Source organism: Pelodiscus sinensis, chromosome 7 (assembly GCF_049634645.1).
Source record: "Pelodiscus sinensis isolate JC-2024 chromosome 7, ASM4963464v1, whole genome shotgun sequence".
Classification (NCBI taxonomy): domain Eukaryota; kingdom Metazoa; phylum Chordata; order Testudines; family Trionychidae; genus Pelodiscus; species Pelodiscus sinensis.
In genome coordinates, this window is record NC_134717.1 from 12,305,750 (window position 1) to 12,327,500 (window position 21,751).

Below are 21,751 nucleotides of genomic sequence, written 5' to 3' on the forward strand. Positions count from 1 at the left end.
AAACAGAAAGTTGTCTCCAATGCAGTCCAGAAACTTATTGGATAGCCTGTGCCTCGCTGTGTTAGTTTCCCAACATATGTCTGGATAGTTGAAGTCCCCCATCACCACCAAATCTTGGGCTTTGGATAGTTTTGTCAGGCAGGATACTGTTTACTTATTAGAATCTAACTGCCTATGGCACCTGGGATTCCCAGGGCGTCACCCATCCAAGTACTAGTCAGACCCGGGACAGTTTACCTCCGAGATTGGATAAGATTGGGGGCGCTCAGTCTGGTATGGCCATAGGCCTATTTGGATCTACTGAGATAAGTATTCAGTGCAACAGAGAGCCTAACAAACACAGTCATTGTCTCCCTCTTTCCCAAAAAACAAATCTCCGGGACCGGATGGCATTTATTCAAGGGTTCTAAAAGAACTCAAATGGGAAATTGCTGAACTATTATCTGTGGTTTGTAACCTATCCTTTAAATCGGCTTCCGTACCTAATGACTGGAAGGTAGCCAACGTGACACCAATATTTAAAAAGGGCTCTAGAGGCAATCCTGGCAATTACAGACCGGTAAGTCTAACTTCAGTATCGGGCAAATTAGTTGAAACAATAATAAAGAATAAAATTGTGAGGCATGTATAGAAGAACATAATTTGTTGGACAAAAGTCAACATGGTTTCTGTAAAGGGAAATCATGTCTTACTAATCTATTGGAGTTCTTTGAAGGGGTTAATAAACATGTAGACAAGGGGGATCCAGTAGATATAGTATACTTAGATTTTCAGAAAGCCTTTGACAAGGTCCCTCACCAAAGGCTCTTGTGTAAATTACATGGCCATGGGATAAGAGGGAAGGTCCTTTCTTGGATTGAGAACTGGTTAAAAGACAGGAAACAAAGGGTAGGAATAAATGGTAAATTTTCAGAATAGAGAGGGGTAACTAGTGGTGTCCCTCAAGGGTCAGTCCTGGGACCAATCCTGTTCAACTTATTCATAAATGATCTGGAGAAAGGGGTAAGCAGTGAGGTGGTAAAGTTTGCGGATGATACCAAACTGTTTAGGACAGTCAAGACAGAAGCAGAGTGTGAGGAACTCCAAAAAGATCTCACCAAACTGAGTGATTGGGCAACAAAATGGCAAATGAAATTTAATGTGGATAAGTGTAAAGTAATGCACATTGGGAAAAATAACCCCAACTATACGTACAGTATGATGGGGGCTAATTTGGCTATGACAAATCAGGAAAGAGATGTTGGAGTTATCGTGGATAGTTCTCTGAAAACTTCCACACAGTGTGCAGCGGCAGTCAAAAAGACAAATAGGATGCTAGGAATAAGACCCAGAATATCTTACTGCCCCTGTATAAAACTACGGTACGCCCACATCTTGAATACTGTGTACAGATGTGGTCTCCTCACCTCAAAAAAGATATTTTGGCCTTGGAAAGGGTTCAGAAAAGGGCAACTAAAATAATTAGGAGTTTGGAACGGGTCCCATATGAGAGTGGTTAAAGTGACTGGGACTTTTCAGTTTAGAAAAAAGGAGACTGAGGGGGGATATGATAGAGGTCTATAAAATCATGAGTGGTGTGGAGAGGGCGGATAAAAAAAAGTTATTTATTAGTTCCCATAATAGAAGAACTAGAGGACACCAAATGAAATTAATGGGTAGCAGGTTTAAAACTAATAAAAGAAAGTTCTTCTTCACACAGCATGTAGTCAACCTGTGGAACTCCTTGCCAGAGGAGGCTGTGAAGGCTAGGACTATAACAGAGTTTAAAGAGAAGCTAGATAATTTCATGGAGGTTAGATCCATAAAAGGCTATTAGCCAAGGGATAGAAATGGTGTCCCTTCGTTTGTCAGAGGCTGGAGAAGGATGGCAGGAGACAAATTGCTTGATCATTGTCTTCGGTCCACCCTCTCTGGGGCACCTGGTGTTGGCCACTGTCAGCAGACAGGCTACTGGGCTAGATGGACCTTTGGTCTGACCCAGTATGGCCGTTCTTATGTTCTTATGGTATGCTGTTCCAGGCCATACTGTCACAAAAAAAAGCACTGGGAACAGACATTAAATGACTTGCCTAAGGTGATTCAGAAGGCAAGTGGTAGAAATCTAGTATGCATCCCAGACTTCATGATTCCCAGTTTAGCTCCTCATGCACCAGATCAAACTGCCTCTGGAAGAGGGCCAAGAGCATTTTCAGAGTTTCCTTTGATTGATGAGCACACGTACAGCCAAATGCAATCATAGTGATCTAGGAAAGCTTTGACCTGGATCTCCACCACTGGCTTTATGGCAAATCAGTCTATTAAAGGATTGGCTTGAGGTCACATTGGCCAGGACAGAAGATGGTTGGGCAGTTGTCATGATTATGAGGGTTAGCCAGCAGCCTGGGGATTAAGGGGTTAACTACACCTAGCCAGGTGGAGTGACCAATAAGAATGTAGGTGGGACTTTTCAAACTGGGACAAAGGAATTTGGTTTTTTTTTCCTTTCTCCCTTTTGCCTCTTTGGGTGAGTTCTCTGCAGCTACAGAGAGGGACAAGCATGTCTCTCTCTCTCTCCAAGACACCATTCTTCATTTTCTGTAAGTAGGGTAAAGTTTAGGCAGTTTTGTTAGGTTTTATTGTTTTAAGGATTAGGTATGGGATCTGAGATCTGGCACTGTTTAAAAGATGTTTTGGCTTTTCTTTGTAACTAAGTTCTAGGCCCATGGAGTTTCTCCATGAGTATATTTTGTTACCTCCCTATCTAGTCATTATGTTTGCAACAGGAATATTGTTGTAATAATAAAGGTTCTTTCTTTTCTTTTTATTAACCTGGCAGTGGTTAATTGTGTGCCTTGATTTTTATTTTAGGGGTAAGATTTCCCAAATGATCTTTCCCCTGATTTCTTTATCAACATTTGGGTGGTGGCAGTGGAAGTTTTATTCCCAAGATCTAGGTTTTTAAGATCTTGGGGGGAAGTTTTATACCAAAGCCTGGTAGATAAGGCTTTGGGGTACACTTGCTGGCCCCCACTTCTGCATTTATCAGGCCAGAGTGGGGAAGGAGCCATGACAGCAGTATGCACAGTGTACATGTATTATCCATTTACATTGTATTAACTGTTTCCTGCCTCAAGACTTACCAGGATCTGCTGGTGATGTTTTTCAATTTCATACCCTCCATAATGCAATACGGCTGGCTTAGCCTGTATGACATTGTTTCTCAGGAGTTTTGCATAAATCTCTGCAATGAAAGATAAGCAAACATGAGAGAAGGAGCCTGGGCTACCTAAATATCATTTATTGTTAAGTATATTTATTTAACATTTGTATGTAGCACCAAAACCATGCATGAGAGAGCGAACAAAGATGCAGGGCTGCATCCTGCTGAGCTCAGGGAGGACAGTAAAAATACCTTTATGCCACCTATGCAGATTCATAATCCATAGGGTAGCCGTAGCTGGTGGAATATTAAATTACATCTGGCAGCCAATGGCTCCAAGGGCCACTTATACTACAAGTACACCCCTTTTCCCATGACCATCCCTCTACATCTAGGCCAGGAGGTAGGTAGAGTTGCTCTGCCACAGAAGGGGACTTCAAAAAGAGCAGGACTGGGTCCCTGAAAAATAAATGACTAATAATGTTCCTGGACGTTTAGTTTGCTTCCGGCCTGCAGAATAGTCAGACAGCAGACTACTTACTCGACTCTAGCAGGTGATCGGGGACCCTATTTCTCTTGTCAGGCTCCTCCACGAGGCTGTCCAAAAGGATGGTGGGTACTTTCTTGAACGATTTTTCTGCATGACTGAATTCTGAAGGGGCTGACTGAACCACCTCCATGTTGGGATGGAACTGCAGCCCCACAAGTACCAAAATATGTCATTACCTATGATCAAGCACAAAATCATAATCTTAACACAAAAATATCATATTGATTGGTACAGTCTTATTATCTGTTTGTAAGTGTTGCCTTCTGTCTTATACTTCGATTGCAAGCTCTTTGGGACATGGACTGTTTATTTCCTCCTGTGTCTGTACAATACCAAGTGCAGTCAAGTATTGGTCCATGTCTGGGGTGGCTCCTAGGCACTACAATAATACAAATAATAAATAGTAACAATAATAAAATAGCTAACAGAGCATATAGAAGCTGAATGCACTTTAGCCTAAAAGCAAGGCCTCTGGATGACTTAATGATGATTACAAAATTATGATATAGTCACTGACTGATAAATCCAGAGTGGAAAGGGAACCAAATGAAATTCTCTGATATCCAAGTGATGGGGTATCAACCAACTTGACAGGTGGAGATAATGTACTCTGCTAAACACCTAGCATCTACTATATATTTTAGAAATGTGCGTCTATCTGTCTATCCGTCTTGTGTCTGTTCAAAAACTCCTCCCTAAACGGTAAGAGCTAGAACCACCAATTTATCTTTTCCTAACTTAACACAAGGTCAGGGTTTGGTTGTGCCAGGACAATGGGATGTGTCTGGAATCTGACTGCTTTCCATAACACAGAAAGGGAGGGATCAGAGAGCAGGGTAAGTTATGCTCTGCAATGACCACAGGGGGGTAGCAAGTGCAGGGGATAGTTATACTGAAGAGTGACCAAAGGAGGGCAGCTGCACCAGTAAGAGAGTGGACAGCTGGGGATGGGGTTCTCCATATCGCAGGCCACCAGCCTGAGTAAGTGCTGCCCTGCCCCAAAGCCTCAGACAAAACTCTTGTCCCCAGCGCTGGATGGGGGTGGGGGAGCCTCATCACCCAGCAGCCCCACCAGCCAGTGGCCTTGCTGCCATGGCCCTCATGAGAGGAGCTGCCACCAGAGCAGCTCCACATTCACCACCACAAGCAGCCCTGGGAAGCCTCCTTGACTGCAGCTTCCTGCCCTGAGCCCCCCACTCTTACCCTGAGCCCCCATGCCCTGACTCCTAAACCGTCCCTCCCTCTGCCCTGAGCCCTTCACCTTCCACTCCCTATCCTAAGTCCCCTGTCCTGAGCTCCCTACCACCTGCCCAGAGTCCTGCACTTCCCAGCCCCATACTCTGAGCCCCTAACCCCTGCCCTGACTCTTGTACCCCCACCTCCTACCCTGCACCTCCCAGCCCCCTGCCATATACAATCACTTAAATACAGCATGTGTATTTTCCTCTTAATTTCCAACAAGAAAAAAAATTCAAACATGACTACAGTTAGGGACCTGAACAATGCTGGGTACATCTGCTAGGGGCCATCCGGCTTCCCGCAGGGGGCCTGATGCCCGCAGCAGGGGTCTGTCTCCCCGCACAATCATTGGCAGTGGTGGTGAAAGTGAAGCAACGCGGCCCCAGCTTGCTCCATTCTCCTGGGAGCTTTGCTTGGGAGAGGGGCGGGACTGCCCCCATACTCACCAGTGGGAAGGCTGGGGGAGCAAAGCGAGCTGGAGCCATACCGCTCCACTTTCCCCAGCACCGCTGGTGAGTGCATGGGGGGGTGGGTCTCCGCTGCCAACACCAGCTTCCCTAGTTTCCTGGGCCACTTTGGTTGGGGGAAGAGGCAGGGTGGGGATGAGGAGAGGTGGGGCCTAGGGCAGAGAGGGGTTGACCTGGTCCTCCTCCAGGCTGCGGGGGGTCACATGGCTGGTGGCCCCCAGCTTCCTTCTCACCAATCACCCCTGATAGAGAGATTAATACGCTCCTGACCACTGCTAATACCTGAGTTTCCACGTGCTGCTCATAGAAACAAATGACTCTTGCACCAAGCAGCCTACCTCCGCTAGGACTGGCTCCATCAATAAACAGATGCTCCAAGGAACAGACAAGATTATTTACTCATTTCCCTCCTCTTACTTACAATACCTTTGAATTACTGGACTGAGCCTTCAACAGCAGTGTCACATCCGGTTATGACCCAGAGAGAGAGAGCCAAAGTGAGGGATAGCGCAGTCAGGAATTATGACGCATGCCCATAATACGCTGCCACTGGACTACAGCCCTGACCTACAAAAACCCAGAAAGGCTATCACCCGTTCTTGTAGAAAACAACTGATGGGGGTAGGATTAGTGGTTGACAGCTGGCTGCAAGACTGGCACTTGAGACATCCTGATAGTATGCCAACAAGTGGGCATGCTACGCCATGGGCAGGATGTTACTAACTTTCTCAGTAGGAGCAATATAGTCGCCCCAAAATCTGCTGGCTAGTTCCCACTGCTGCTAGCAGAGCATGGTCGAGGCATCTAGGGGTCCTCTTCTACCTGACCATGCTTCTACTGGGAACATGGTATGTTCCTTAAGAGACAGACTCATAGATTTATAAATTCTATTGCAGGGATGGCGTGAGGGGAATGTGTGGAGTATCTTTCTCCTTCTTAGTCGGGGGCCACTTCAGTGAGGGTTTGGGGGGGTTGTTTTTGTTTTTGCTTCTCACTTGCATGCAGCCCCCAACTGATTTTTCTGTGGATCAGTGGCCCCCAACCCTAAAAAGGTTCCCTACTATTGTGACCATCTAGTCTGACCTAAGGTATAACACAGACCATAGAACTGCCCTAAATTAGTTCCCAGATCTGATCTTTTAGACAAACATCTAATCTTGATTTTAAAACGGCCAGAGATGGATAATCCACCATAAGCCTCCGTAAATTGTTCCAATGGCCGATTACACATTAACATCTTAAACATTTACACCTTATTTACATTCTGAATTCATCTAGCTTTGACTTCCAGCCATTGGATGATGTTAGCGCTAGATATGATGGACCAGCGTCCTTACCTGTCCTTGACAGGTCTTACCATGCACACTCCAGTATCTCCCAATAGAGATATTCTAGTATCTCCCAAAGGAGGAGGTAGATGATTGTGTCTATATAGAGAAAGAGATTTTATGTTCCTCTCAATGACCTCTAGCACAAACAAGGGCAGAAAGGGTCTTTTTGACATATGAATTGCCCAGATAGGTTCTTCCAGTATCTGATGAGTATTTAGGTTTAGGGCATTAACTTATAGCTTCCTCTTTAATTGTTAAATATTAATAGGTCAAATTATAGAAGTGGTATTTAAATCCTTTGTTTAACTAGTGTTTGGATAAGACATTTATTTAACAAAGATAAATGCACATTTAAGCAAGCCAAGGGGCTTATGGATCCTATTTAACTAAACACAGTTATCAGAACAGAAACTTGTCTAGAGACATGCCCGAAATGTTGCACAATAAGAAAACTAGACATAATCCACATGGAAATTTGCTCACAAATATGGCATAGGCCCTTTGCTCCCCCACCTCCTGCAACTGCTAGGTGAAGGAGAAGGGAAGACAGCCTTGGCCCAAGCATGGAGAGGAAAAGCCATTATGCCTAAAAGCTTCCCTCCCTCAAGGAGCCTCCTTTTCCCCTTCTCCACAAATGTTCTTCTAGCCCAAGAATGGAGGTGGCCAGGGACAGTGGTAGGGTTGCCAGATGGTCCCCCCCAAAATACCGGACACGCGGTATTTTGGTCAAGCAAAAAAAAAAAAACCCAACGTGCGTTTGGTCCCAGCCCTTCCCCCCATCCCCATGGCCCCGCCTCCCAGCCTGGGAGTCCCAGCTGCGAGGTGGGGCCATGATCAGCGCTGGGAGCCTGTGATTGCGCAGAAGCCTTGTTGGGGTGGGGAGTCCCAGCCACTCCCCCTGCCCCCGCCAGGCTTTTGTGCAATCACAGGCTCCTAGTGCCGATTGTGGCTCCACCTTCCAGCTGCTCCCTGCGCCCACGCCAGGCTTCCGTCCAGTGTGCAGCTGGAAAAATCAGAGAATACCAGACATTGCACATATCCGGTATTCTCTGATTTTTTTACTGGACAAAGCGCAAATACCGGACTGTCCGATAGAATACCTGACACCTGGCAACCCTAGACAGTGGAGATGGGGGCTATGTTAGTAGCATGCACTGGATCCAGGTTTCAAAACAATCACATACTTGATGCAACATTATTTCCTGCCTATGAAAACACCTACTCAAGGTGGGGCTCTGTCCCGCTCTAGTAATAGTGATAGGTGATAGGAGTCTTTTAACTCAGACAGCAGAGCTCAGATTTCACCAGAGGTCCCACATCAAACTTCACTGCCAACAACCCATCCAGGAATGTGGCATTATACATGCTCTACAATTCTTACACTCGCTTAGATCCTACTGCTACAGCTACTGGCTACAACTAAAATGGTTAAGGAAGAGCTCCACTATAGAAAAGACCTTCCACAGAGTGAGCTGGAGATCTGCTGATCTGAGAAACAGAGACTCCCAGATTCCTGGTACTTTGTTTTGTGGTTCTATGTCCTGCATTCTGTTTGTCTGGACTATGTGCTTTTTGAGGCAGAGACTGTGCTTTTCCTCCCTAAACATGTAAAATGCTTCTACTGATTTCTGGGTCCTGTGTGATGTTTCTTAATAACTTAGCATGCTTCAGTTTTACAGGTTAGCTCTTCTGAACTCAATAGTTTTCACAAATCAGGACGAGAAAACAAATGTATTGGGAAGGACAAACATGATTTTATACTGGTCCCAACAAAAGGTTCACAATTGCATGTTAAAACAATTACAAATACTGGGCTACTTTCTCTCCATTTGTGTTAATTAACTGCTAACTTTATACTTTGGAATTTAATTATAGATTGAATGTCTCTAAACTGGGTCTCTCTGGTCTAGCAACATCTATGGCCTGGTGGAGGGCTGGCGGCTTGGAGACATGTGGGCCGGCTGGGCAGCAGGCTGCCAGGAGCCTGACATGCCTCAGCATGGCTGTCTCGTGGGGCTAGAAAGCTTAGTGGGCTGGCAGGGCAGAGGGGGCCAGCAACAGGCTTTGGCCAGGCCAGGGATAGGGGAGCCAGTAGCAGAGGGGCCAGAAATGGTCCAGCAAAATCCCCGGTCCAGCAAAATCCCTCATCTGTCACCAATCAGTTCCCAAGGATGCTGGACCACGGAGGTCCAACCTTTATAAAATCACCATACTCATACTCTTTGCTATGGTTCCACAGTAAGTGTAAAAGGTGTGAAAAGCAGGCGATGGAACTATATTAGGAAAATACTTTTCCATATAGGTTCATATCAGTGACTGACAACAGCAATCCTCCCTCCCCCAACCCATCAACATATTATTCATTCCCAGTATATCTGCATCTGCCTTTAAGATCATGATCCTATACTTACTACTGGCCAGGACTATCAATTTAACTACTCTGTGTAATAAACATTACAGGTGAAATATTGGCCCCATTGAAGTCAATGGCAAAACTCACACTGACTTAAATGAGAGGCTTTTACTCTACGTTTATTAATATTTGAGCCATTAGATCTTTCTGTATCTTGTAGAGTACCAAGCACACTTCATAAATAATAAGTGAGGTGAGACTCTGAATGCAGATTTATTCAGTGGCTTTAAATAAAATTTCATTTTTATTTTATGAAGGTAAAGGCGTCAATATTTTATTGACTATCTTAAAAAAAAAGTTAAAACACATTGTTTTGAGACTGACTGCCTTTATTATTAGCCCTGGACTATGTCTTCCCCAGGTAAGAATTTGAATAGAGATTTAAAATAATTCAGCATTTGATCATAAGGGCCAAAGTTTCAATGTTCTTGCCTCCACGGCCCATATCCTTGGCATGCACAAAACCCCACACAGTTGTATTTGGAAGCCATAGCCCTGATATGCAATGGGCTCAGTGTACACAGAGACCATGCGCGTGAAGCTGTTTGCAGGCTCAGAACCACAATTAAAATCAACAGGAATTGAGCATCTAAATACCTCTGAGGAGCTAGGCCTGGGGTGCTTAGGTATCTGATTGGCACGCACACATTCAGGTTTTTGCATGAACGTTGGATTAATGTGCGCTCAGAAGGATGGCCAGATACACAATCGTCTGACTGGCACCTGCAAACAGGACACGCCTGCAAATACTTCACCCTTAAAACGGTGCCCCTCGATGTGTCCCTGAAACACGGGAACACGTGGCAAAAATCCCTGCCACCCCCAGCAGGAGAGGCTCGTTTATAGTGAAGTCCCAGGAACGGAGGATCCCATGAGATGTAGGGCAGCAGGTCTGTTTGCACAGGGGGTCCTGTATTCAGCACCAGGGGCCCCGGGCACCCACAGCAGGGCAGGCAGCCAGCAACTCACCTGTGCTCAGCCTGCAGCCAACTTCTGCACCTACCTCCCTACTCCGCCCGCGGGCCACTTCCTAGAGCCCTGGCCACGGCTATGGGGAGGGGGAGTGGAAGGGGGAGCAAGGCAGCCCAGCCTAGCAGCCTGCCCCCCCTGTGCCCTGCAGGGCCAGCAGCATCCCCAGCCCAGCTCCTCTCCCCTGGTTGCTAGGCTAACATCAACTCAGTTCCAAGACAAAGCCTGCAGCGGGCCGTACCATGTTCAGCTCTGGCGCAGGGGGAGAAGTGGCAAAGTTTAAGGGACAGGACTTAAAGGAAAACACCAGGATTTTTTCCCATCCCATCTAAAAAATGTTTTTCTAATATTTACAGTGTATTGTGAAAGGTTTTTTGAGGGGAGCCAGCTTAGTCTTAGACGGTACCACCAGTGAGTTAGAAAGGGGTAGACTGGGAATATGCAGAACAGAACAGCTGGGTCCTGTAAGTTAGGTCAGTGGTTTTCTCATTTGTAACCCCCCCCTCCCCCAAGCAATTTTGATTGGAGGCATGTCCGCCTTTGGAAATCTTAGCCATAGTCCATGGAGTTTCAGGAATCTGATTCGTGTACCCCAAGTAGCTCCTCACTTAAAAACTATTTGCTAACAAAATCAAACATAAAAATACAAATGAGCCCCAGCACACTCTTGCTAAATATTGTTTACTTTCTCATGTTTACCGTATAATTGTAAAATGAATCAGCTGGAATATTACTTACATTTCAGGGTATAATGTACAGAGCTGCATAAACAAGTAATGGTACGAAATTTTAGTTTGTACTGATTTTTGTAGTGCTTTTTATGTAGCTTGTTGTAAAAGTAGGCAAATACCTAGACGAACTGATATGCCCCCTTGAAGATTTCTGTGTACCCCCTGGGTTCAAGTACTCCCAGTTGAGAACCATTGTTCTATGGTAACAAACTTTTGCAGACTCCTTAGACAAGGGGTGGGCAATAAAAAAACCAGCAGGCTATAAGGTTAGTCCCTGGCAGGCTCCCAGCTCCACGTTTACCTGCGCCTATGCAAGTATCAGAGGATCACAGATCTGGTTGGCTGCGAATTGCTGTTCATGGCCAATGCAAGTGGTGGGAAGTATTGGGGACCAGTACGCCGCTTCCCGTTGCTCGCTGTGGACGGTTTGGGGTGCGATCACCCCCTCCCGGAAGGGGAGGGGGGCTCGGTGAACCCCTTTGCCCTCTTTTAACGGGGTCCTGTCTAGGGCCCCCGGTTATAAGCCCTGTCAGTTGGGTGCGATCACCTCCTCCCAGCCAGGCCGGGGAGGGGGGTTCAGCGGACCCTGCAACTGCAGCCCGTCTCTGCGGGGTGGGGCCTGGGCCCACAGTCCGGTCCTTCCCAGGACCTCTATCCGGGCCAGCCCTACTGTCCAACCGTCACCCTTCTCTGTTTCACGCACACGCTGTCGCTGACCAGGATTGAATACTCCTGGGGGATGGGAGAGGGGGACCCGGTCCCACCCTCTCTCCAGGTCCCAGCCCGGGGCCCTAAGCGCAGGGGCTCACTCGCGCCCCGACACGGTAGATGGGGGTAATTCCCTCTGTAACCCATCTACCCAGGGACGCCAAAAGGGCCCTGCCCCGAGCTCCTTCCTCCCTTCCCAGGGGCCTTCGTGCCCCCGTACCAATCCCCAGAGCCTACCCAGGTTCAGGAGTCCAGGTCCGGCGTTGCTCCGGCGATGTCCCGCAGGTTTGCCCCCTCCAGCGGGTCCGGTCCCTGTCGGATCGCTCCTTCCAGGGCCGGCGGGGTTGGGTCCGGTCACCGTCGGAGCCAGGACTGGCCGACCACCAGCTGCAGCGGCCATCTCGGGAACCCTTAGGGCGAGGCCGGGCGATCTGCCGGCCTCGGTCCTGCCCTGGGTCTGTCCTGCGCTCGGGAGCTCTCCTTCCTCTCTGATAGTGGGCCTTTTTAAAATGTCCCGCTGCGCCGGATGCCGCCCAGGGCTCCCCCGCTTCCGGTGGCGTGCCGGCATTTCCAGCAGCCGCCCGGCTGCCTATCTCTGCCCTGGCCCCCCCCAGGCGCCGCCTCCGGGGAGGGGCCAGCAGTTCCCCACTGGCGCAGGGGCAGAGGCTGGGTCTGACCCCGCCGGCCTCCTTCGCCCGCGCCGTGGCCAGGGGAAGGGGCTTGGGCTGCGCCTCCACTCCCCGCTGCCCATCAACCGTGCGGGTCACTGGCGGCCCGTCACACTTGTGTTGGCCACAAATGTTGATTTGCAGTCAATGAGAGCTGCAATCCTCCAATACCTGCCCAGGCGCAGGTAAACATGGAGGTGGAGGCCTGCTAGAGACTGACCTTGTGGAGTAGATTTAGCCTCCTGGCCAGAATTTGACCACCCCTGCCTTAGACATAGTGGCTATGTCTACACTGCACAGTTATTTTGGAATAAGCTATTCTGGAATAGTTATTCCAAAAGAGTTTATTTCAAAATAGCATGTCTACACTGCAGGGAAACCTCAAAATTAGTCTGAGGCAGGCTTCCTTAATGTAGACATGTTATCTCGATTTAGAGTCTCAGGAGAAATAACTTAGGATGACCCCGGTGAGAGGCTATTTCGAAATAGCAGAAGTGGAGCATCTACACACATCTTATTTTGAAATAGCTATTTCAGAATAGGCGTTATTCTTCGTAGAATAAGGTTTACAGAAGTCGGAATAAGCTGTCCATTATTTCAAAATTATTTTGAAATAATGGAATTGCTGTGTAGATGCTCGCATAGTAATTTCAGAATAATGGACGTTATTCCAAAATAACTTTGCTGTGCAGACACACCCAGTCTATGGACCCTCAGGCTACGACTACACTGCACATTTATTTTGGAATAAGCTATTCCAGAATAGCCATTCCGAAATAGCTTATTTCAAAATAGCACATCTATACTGCAAGGAAGACTCAAAATTAGTCTGAGGCAGGCTTCCCTAATGTGCTATTTCGATTTAGAGCCCCAGGAGGCACTAGGGAGGAATAAGTTAGAATGGCCCTGGTGAGGGGCTATTTTGAAATAGCAGAAGTGGAGCGTCTACACAGCCCCTATTTCGAAATAACTATTTCAGAATAGGTGTTTTTCTTCATAGAATGAGATTTACAGAAGTCAGAATAAGTCTCCCGTTATTTTGAAATTATTTCGAAATAATGCTATTGCTGTGTAGATGCTCACATTATTATTTTGGAATAATAGCCATTATTCTGAAATAACTTTGCAGTGTAGACACACCCTCAGGAGTTTGCAGACCACAGATTAAAAACTATTGGTCAAAAGGATGAAATCTTAGTGGCTGCATCTTGGTGAATGTGTGGGATACTTTTACTTCTCTGAGATGTCACTGGAACAATACCTAAAGCAATGTAATTGTTCATTCCTATCACTTTGCACTTGCCAGTGCCCCCCATAAGGCATTGGAAAGTAAATTCTTAAAGACAGTTTCCAGGTGTCTTTATCTTTTCGGCTTGCAAAAGGGTGGATTTTAATTATGGGCTTCACTGTTACTCAGTTTATATAAAAATCATTCAGGTGAATTGGGATTGCAAGAGCGGGGTCTGTGTTTTTATTGTATTATATATTGTTTGGCAAAGAGATCTCACAATTATAATAGTTAATTATTATTCCATATAATTGTTCTCACTTTTAATAAAAGAACATAGAAAGGATAACCAAACAGCTATTAATTAAATAAAAAGAAAGAATAAGATTATACCTGCTCCAATTAAACCCTGTTAGTCCACTCTCAGTACTTGTATGTGTTCTGCTGCTATAAAAGCTTACTTGATGACATTTACTGCAGTTTGCCTTAAAAGCAAAACATTTTAGTTGCAGCCATGAATGCTTACATTTAGGAGAGGGAATAATCTTTTAAAAATTTCTATAAAGAAAACCAAATAGTACTACCAACATTAATTTGAAAATGATTTTGTTAACAAAATTCAGTTTGGAGACCCTTGAGTCTTGCAGATATAATTTAATTATATGGAAAGTTATTCTGTAATGGTAAGAACTTCATATAACAAAACCAATGAATACCATCAATTTTTGATGTTAACAACTAAAAAAGCATTACAGCTAAACCATTTTGTAACTCTATCTATATCTATTAGTCCTTTGGGCTCCTAATGGAGCATAGGGCCTCCACAGTCATTCTCCATCTCCTGTGATCCTTAGCGATAGTCTTGATTTGATCCCATGTTAAGCCAGCTGCTTTTACTTCATCCAGGCAGCTTTGTCGCCATGTTTGTTTGGGACGTCCCCTTTTCCTCTTTCCCTTTGGATTCCATTCTAACGCTTGTCTCGTGATACATTCCTCACAGTCCTTATGTAGAATGTGGCCTGCCTGTTGCCATTTTGTAACTTGATTGCTTTGCAAATTACATGCATAGTTTTGTGCTGCCTATTTATCTCATTCTAGCCATAAAAAAATCCAGCAAGACTTTATTGAGGTAGTAATGTCATTAATTTTAACTAGGCTATTTGCAATCGGAGAAATTGTCTCCCTGCAGAGGTCAGCTCAAGGCATCCATGCTACTTATATGCCTCCTATGCCCAATTTTGAGGATTTAAGTAGTGCAGGGGCACCATGCCTCTGCACAGGGATCAGTTTGATTCAGTGTTAGTATGAGTTTCTAGGACTGGGCCCAAAGTGTTTTTCACTGTTTATACTATTTATTATTTGGGTAACAGAAGAATCCAAAGGACTTTATCCAGGATCAGGGCCCCATTTTGCTAGATGCTGTATAAGGGTACATCTACACAGCAGAATACTGACATTATTCCAAAATAACATAGTCCGGTGTCTACACATAAGCAACTATTTCAACATAATGTTGAGCTGGAAGACTTCTTACTCTGACTCCTGTAACCCTCATTTTATGAGGAGCAAGGGAAATTGGAAGAAGAGTGCTCTTCCTCGGACTTCTTGCTGTGTAGACAGTGCCAAAAGCAGAAACAGGCTGACAGTTGCTGTCTATCCCTGTTTGAACTCCACTTGGTGTGAGTAAAGGAAACTTTACTTTTGTTGCTACTTGGTTTCCAATCAATACCAATATCAGGTGTCCAGTGGACATCAATGGTACTCATGCATACAGTACTCACTAGGACATTACATTGTTCTGCACGAAATAGAAAAAATACACTGATAACAATTAGTTTAAAACTTTGCCAAGACATTTTTCTCTAAATAAATTATTATATTTGAAATGCATGGGCACAATTGTACAGGTAACAGCTGTACACACAGAAATACAGGGGGTTTTTAAGCTCAGAAATGTTCAGTTATTGTTTTTTAATAAACAGATCAATTTGGAGCAGCAAACTCCTAGTAGAAGAAAAAAATGTGTGTTTGGGAGCTTTTCTGGTAGAATGATGTATCATAAATTGGTACTAGATAAAGGTAGGGAGAGGAAATCAAATAATGGTAATTAGTTTAGGTGGGTTTTTTGTTAAAAGGACTGAGGAAGAGAGAGCGGATGGGGTAAGGGTGAGGGCACTATTCTTGGATTGGGTTCACCTGACTGCTCTTTCATGGCCTTTCAATGAGATCTGGCGCAAGTCACTTAGCAGCCCTGTGCCTCAGTTTCCCCTCTGCAAAATGGGGATAATAGCACTTTCTTACCTCCCAGGGAAAGATTGTGAAGTGCTCAGGTATTATGTTAAAGAAGGCCATATACACACCCAAGACAGAAAGCAAGAATTTCTTTCAAATGTCCAATAGCAAAGTTATCCAATAGCAAAGTTTCCTCTCCCAGGTGCCAATGGCTTTGTCTCTGGTCTAGACACAGAATCATTTGACTTCAGCAGATATTGGATCATATCAAATATCAGGGCAGTAAAGTGCAGAGTTGGTGCCTGCTGCTTTTCCAGATTCCCTGCTCATATTCACCAGATACGCAGCCTTTCAAGCAGACAGGGTGGACTTCTATCCATTTTGTCCACAAAGCAGAGCTGGTCGAAGTTTTGTCATTGCAAAGGCGAATTTCCACTTTTCTTTGAGACGGTGATTAGTTTGCATACATGTGGGTTGTTGGATGTGTTTGTTGCTTGATTGAATTTACTCACAACCCTTCATATAAAGTTGGCAGCTGGAGATTATTGGAACAGTTGGGTTTGGCAATCTCCGATTTGTAGCCCACAGCCCAGATAAGAAGTTATCCCCTTAAAATGGTTTGTTTTGACAGCAAACTCCACTAAAATGAAGTCTTCTGCTACCAGTGAACAGGACACTCAAAGCACTGTGATTACTATAAGGAGCACAAGAGGATAAACCTACAATTCACCACGAGGTACAGCAGGTGTGTATATAAGTGATGGTGACCTGAAATCTGTAGTGCAGTCATTAAAAAAAACAGCTGTTTCCTTTGAGGTTTTATGCGTTTCAGTGGCTGAAGCTGAAGTCCAAGAAATATTTAGATTCCTTCCCTTAGGGGGTGTGAATAGCAGATCATATTCCACTCCCAGCCCAACGCTTTCCTCTGCCTTAAGATCTCCTTTAATGTGCATTGCTGTCTGCAACCCCACCTGCTTGGTAGTTGACAGTGTTTGGCTCCTCTATAGAAACTCTATCACTCTACTGAGTTCTCTTTGCACTTGTCCCATCTGCACCCTCTCTGGAAGTGCATGTTAACAGCGGAGAAGGCAAGTGCAGCCTGAATCATATTCTGCCAGCCCTGTTTCCCAGCAGGGCACTTATTTCTAGGCTGTGTGCATCCTCGAGCCCCAAGGTAATAACCATTTCCCTTTTACAGATTAGCTCTGCCATTGTGAAACTTGCATCTCACACAGGAGCCCTGCTTGTTTCCTTATCAATAGGAACATGAGGAATGATCATTCCTCGCCGACATGCAGCGATAACAGTGAATAATAGCCTAGAGGGGTAGAGGACTGCATAAGGAACATGCTCAACAAACGTGCTTGATATTCTTGGGACAGGATCCTGCTGCAAAGAAAGAGGGGAGTTTGGGGGTGTGCTGTTGTCATTACTGATGCTGTCTAGGGTTCAGCAGGAGGTGAAGAGCATCGGCTCAGGATGATGAAAGCAAATTCCAGCCAGGAGACCAGAAGGAAGAAGAAAGTCACATGGAGAGCGTATGAATAGCCTGATGATCTTCCGCACATAGGAATGAAGGAAACAGACAGCAACTGACCATGTGGAACAATCTGGTGATTCTTTTCTGGTTTTCAGCTGTAATTGTAAGTATTTGCCACTGTTTATTTTATATCACTTGGAATCACATTTAGGATAAATAAATACATATGTTCCATGGGACTGGGGCAGCATAGTCTAATGGAGAATGTGCCAGATGGAGCAACAGGAGTGCTGGTTCTGTTCCTGGTTCTGCTGCTTGACTCACTACATGACTCAAGCAAGGCATGTCACAGTTTGGTGCCTCGGTTTCCCTCTCTACCAGTGGGGAGGATAATGTTTACTCATTTTTGTAAAGCACCTGCAGGTCTGTCGGTAACAGAGTGATTACAAACAATGCAATAGTCTGTAAATTGGCAAATGAGCTTCACTGGAGCTATGCTGATCTGCATCAGCCAAGAATCAGGGCCATAATTTTAAAGAGAAACTGGTTAGAACATACTTTAAAAAAATGTATTCATTCTTACTAGCTTCTCGCTTGTTTCTGACTGAAAGAATGTCATAGTCTCCATACTTTGCAACATATATTTTGGTTTCTTAGCATAAGATTCCTAAGGTTACTGAGTTTTTACTTCATTATTCACTCTCTTGTACCTCTGTGTCTTACCATCAACAAATTACAAAGGATAGCTAAACTTGGGGCAAAATGACTGGTCAGCTTACTCTAAATTTTTGTAACACGTATAAAAACAATACTTGACTACATCCAGTGTGGATAAGGGAAGTCAGTATACGGCTAAGTTCCCAGCTGGTGTAAATGAGCAGTTTTATTGAGGTCAATGCAGCTGATTATTTCTGGGAATTTGGCCCCTACTCACTGGATAATGAGTTAAAATGCATGTAGGCATTCTGTTTTCATGATGAATACAGGCTACTGACTTTTTGCTTTTCAATGAGCTTCCACAATGAAAATAGTGAACCTCATTTTCCTGTCGAGCCAGTTTATTGTTGTTTTTGCTTTCTGGTTCTTAGGTTCTAGGCCAGGGGTACTCTCACTTTCAGGTTTACTCAGGACTCCAAAAGCAGCCACTTTCTTCTGTGCTTCCTATCACCTACTTCTATCTCCTTACACTTTTTGTGCTTCCTACTGAAAGACGCTATGTTCTCCTTCAGTCCCCCTCAGACACAAAAACCAGAACCCCAACTGTTATAAAACATAATAATGTACTGTTGTTTTGTTTGTTTGTTTGTTTTTTACATTCTGTGTGCTATATATGACTAGTATTGCTTTTTATATTACGTATAGTTCTCATAGTCTCACATGTTTAAAAATGTCCAAAAATGGATATTGTTTGTTATTGAAAATGTCATAAATTGCTATTCTCTGTAAATTCAGTACACCTAATTATTATAATTTGGAATGTTTTCTATATAACTAGAACAGCTTATGACATTATTTATTTATTTATTTATTTATTGTAAATTAAAGCTTTGAATCTGTAGACATCCCCAAACAGGAACATAGGCTCAAAGAGGAAGAAGCTATGAAAGTCTACGCAGTTAGAGAAGCAGCTGAGAAACTCTGGAATGAAATGTTGATTTTCCTCAGTAAACACTAGCTTATGTGCTGCATGCTACATTAGCCAAGTGTTTTTTAAACATAAAAAGAGGCAATGTACAAGGAAATGGAAACTGTATGGATTCAAAGTGAATGAGGTATAAGGAATGTAATGTCAGATTCTTTCCTTTGAACTGTGCACTGTAGACACTAGATAAATGAATTGTATGGTTCTCTGGTCAGTGTATTAATGGGTGCTCTGGACATTGCAGGAGGTTTTCAGCACATGGCAGATGGCTGTGCTCAGCTTTCATTCTTTGCATCCTCCAGGTTCCACTGGCATCAAAGAATGAAGGATCAGACCCAATGGGAAACTCTTCTTAGTTGGAAGCAAAGTTTGTAACTCAGAAATTGAATTCTTCATTAACTATCTGATTGAATGTGAAATCCAGTTATTGATACTGAAGTCAATTACACAACTCATAGAGTAAGATGATCATCATTTGAGCCTAAAAATCATTCATTTCAAGAAATGTAATTTTATGTGTACACTATATGCTGTTTAGGGACTATTTACTGTGACAAACCAAATGCCTTATAAGTTGCTGAACAGACAATATGTTAAAAGCAAACAAAAACATTTTAGGGATAGAAAAATAATGTGCAATATAAATTTAAAGGAAAATGATTTTTTAATAAATAACTTTTCAGGGACCTAAAGAAAATGATACCCAGAGGTGATGCATGGTATTTTTTAGAAAAACAAAATTATATTGTTTCTGAAAAAATAGTATTAATCTGGTCACTAAAATTTATGTTGTGTTTGCTGACCAATGCCTAGAATAGTTAATGTCCAATGTGGAGAATTCTGGGCCATTTTCGCCATTTGCTTGAGCAGCACTTGATATTGATTTTCCTATTTTTAATTAATGTTTTGCATTGAATTGAAACACTATTGCACAAATATAACTTGAGCAGGACTGCTGCGGTTGTATTGTTAAGTCCTGAAATGTACTAAATGTCTTTAATAATGTAACTGATTTGAATATCTATGTCCATGTTTATTTCTATATAAAGGCACCTAACAAAATTCAGAAATGATTTAATCCAATCTATAATTAACTGCAGGAAATAATGACTATAATTTGATTTCTTTATACAATTAAACCCAACAGATATCCATCTTTTTGGAAGACTTTTATTATAGATCTAATGGTTTATAAACATCAATTTCATGAATAGTTATTTTTGTCGCATGTGACTATTCTTTGCTTGTATGATTCCAAAAAGTTCTTTTTCTCATACACGAATGAGTGATCTTTCATTGTATTATGGCAGGATGCACAGTGGGAAGGGGAAAGAAGGAAATGCTGAGTAGAATAGAACAATTGGATGAGAGATGATCCATTTTTAAAAAGAGCAAACTCTATTCAGGAAGAAAACACCAAGAAAATATTTGGGGGTGAAATCCCGGTTCCATTAAAGTCAATGGGAGGTTAGTTGTTGACTTGAACATTGCCAGAATTGTACACCTGTTCTTTAAAACAAACTCAGCACTGAAAACATTATGGGTCCTACTGTACATAATACTTATCTTCTCCTTCAAGATTCTCAGTGCTGATGGACAACTTCAGTTAAAGCTGAACTTACACAATTAGTGAGGTGACATGTTCATGAATTGTACTTACACTTATGCTCTCATGTCTCCACCTGCAGTTTCACTGATTTGCAGCAATATTTCTGAATGAATGAGTGCAATATTGACTCCCGTGGGATTGTATTTGTTTAACCAATAGAATTTGACCCAATTTTGCAAGTGAAAGACTGGTCCAGAAATGCCCTAAGGTGCTTGTATAGTAGGAAATGCAATGTTTCGCTCCCAGTCCCAAACAGAAGATGGGGAGGTATAGAAAACCTTGGTGTAAGGAGATTTTTGTGGGTGGCAAATATTTCAAGAGAAAAAAGCAAAACAACGCAACTGTTTTTCAATATTTGCAGATCAAGGCCATCCCGCCAGTATGTGACTTACTGAGCGTCCTGAAAAAGGAAGAAGAACTTTGTGATGAGGCTCTGGCTCAAGAGGAAAAGAACAGAACATCTGAAAATGACCAGTTTATGAGTTCAGGTAAATGGTGGATCTTTGAGGAAAATTCCATCCTTAGATCACCGTGCATATGAAATCTGATATTGTTCCTCTCTATAAGCTTAAACTCTCATAATGAATCAAGGGAGCGCTGACTCATAGGGAGGGTAGAATGCCAGTCGATATCTGTCTTGTAGTTCTCAGAACAGATTTTTGCCCTTGATAAAATGAGTACAATCAGTGAGGTGGCAAAATTTGCAGATGATGCAAAATTACTCAAAATAGTTAAGTCCCAAGCGATTTCCTCGACCCAACTTGAGTGGCTGTTTAGTTCCCACCACCCTTCATTTAGTATTATGCCCCTTGGTCCAGGGAAGGCAGCTTGAACTCCCAGCAGGTTTGGATGAGCAATGATCCAGTGAAGTACAGTGTTGCAGAGATCTGTTTGACAGCTTGGTGGCACCTTGGATCATAGCCCCAGCCCTGCCAGCCAGGACCTCACTGTGGTTTGTCCTAGTGGTGTCTTTCTGACAAGCTGACAGGTCTTTCAAGAAACCCTTCATTTGGATGGAAACTATACAGAAATACTACTACTCATGGGAGCCCATGCTAGGTTTCCTTTCCCCGAAGACGTTCCCTCTAGTTGAATATTAGGTCACTTGTTTCATATTTGGTTTGTCACATTTGCTGGCGATTGAAGAGAACAGTGGTTAGGAGCAGGCATTGTCCTTTCACAGCACATCCTCTTATTTGCTTTGATCTCTTGGAGGATCTAAAAGCACCATAGACATACATTCATGAGTTAAGACTCACAACCCCCTGTAATGTAAGCAAGCGCAATGTGCTTGGCGCAGGAGAGTGACTGGGGATGGAGATGATTTGGGGGCTGAGATCTTTAT

General features: G+C 43.8%; 2 protein-coding genes and 1 pseudogene across 9 annotated transcripts in view; 1 reads left to right on the forward strand and 2 right to left on the reverse strand.

The window, feature by feature from the left end:
* Positions 1 to 10,303, reverse strand: part of CFAP221 (cilia and flagella associated protein 221) — a 91,588-nt gene extending 81,285 nt beyond the window's left edge. For 7 of the 8 annotated variants that reach the window (XM_075933219.1, XM_075933217.1, XM_025178793.2 and 4 more), the window contains exons 1-3: positions 10,109 to 10,303; positions 3,681 to 3,865; positions 3,120 to 3,220 (exon numbers count right to left, since the gene is read on the reverse strand). In XM_075933219.1, coding sequence (XP_075789334.1) covers positions 3,120 to 3,220; positions 3,681 to 3,819 — 240 coding nt within the window. In that variant the 5' untranslated portion in view covers positions 3,820 to 3,865; positions 10,109 to 10,303. The remainder of the gene's footprint in view (positions 1 to 3,119; positions 3,221 to 3,680; positions 3,866 to 10,108) is intronic. The other variant, XM_075933218.1, reaches the window with a different exon arrangement.
* LOC142830328 (5S ribosomal RNA) lies at positions 170 to 287 on the reverse strand (annotated as a pseudogene).
* A 5,981-nt stretch (positions 10,304 to 16,284) lies between the features above and the next one.
* SCTR (secretin receptor) overlaps positions 16,285 to 21,751 on the forward strand; it is a 32,847-nt gene continuing 27,380 nt past the window's right edge. The window contains exons 1-3 of the mRNA XM_006137630.4: positions 16,285 to 16,420; positions 17,132 to 17,318; positions 20,768 to 20,894. Of these exons, the coding sequence (XP_006137692.2) occupies positions 17,274 to 17,318; positions 20,768 to 20,894 (172 nt within the window). The 5' untranslated portion in view covers positions 16,285 to 16,420; positions 17,132 to 17,273. The remainder of the gene's footprint in view (positions 16,421 to 17,131; positions 17,319 to 20,767; positions 20,895 to 21,751) is intronic.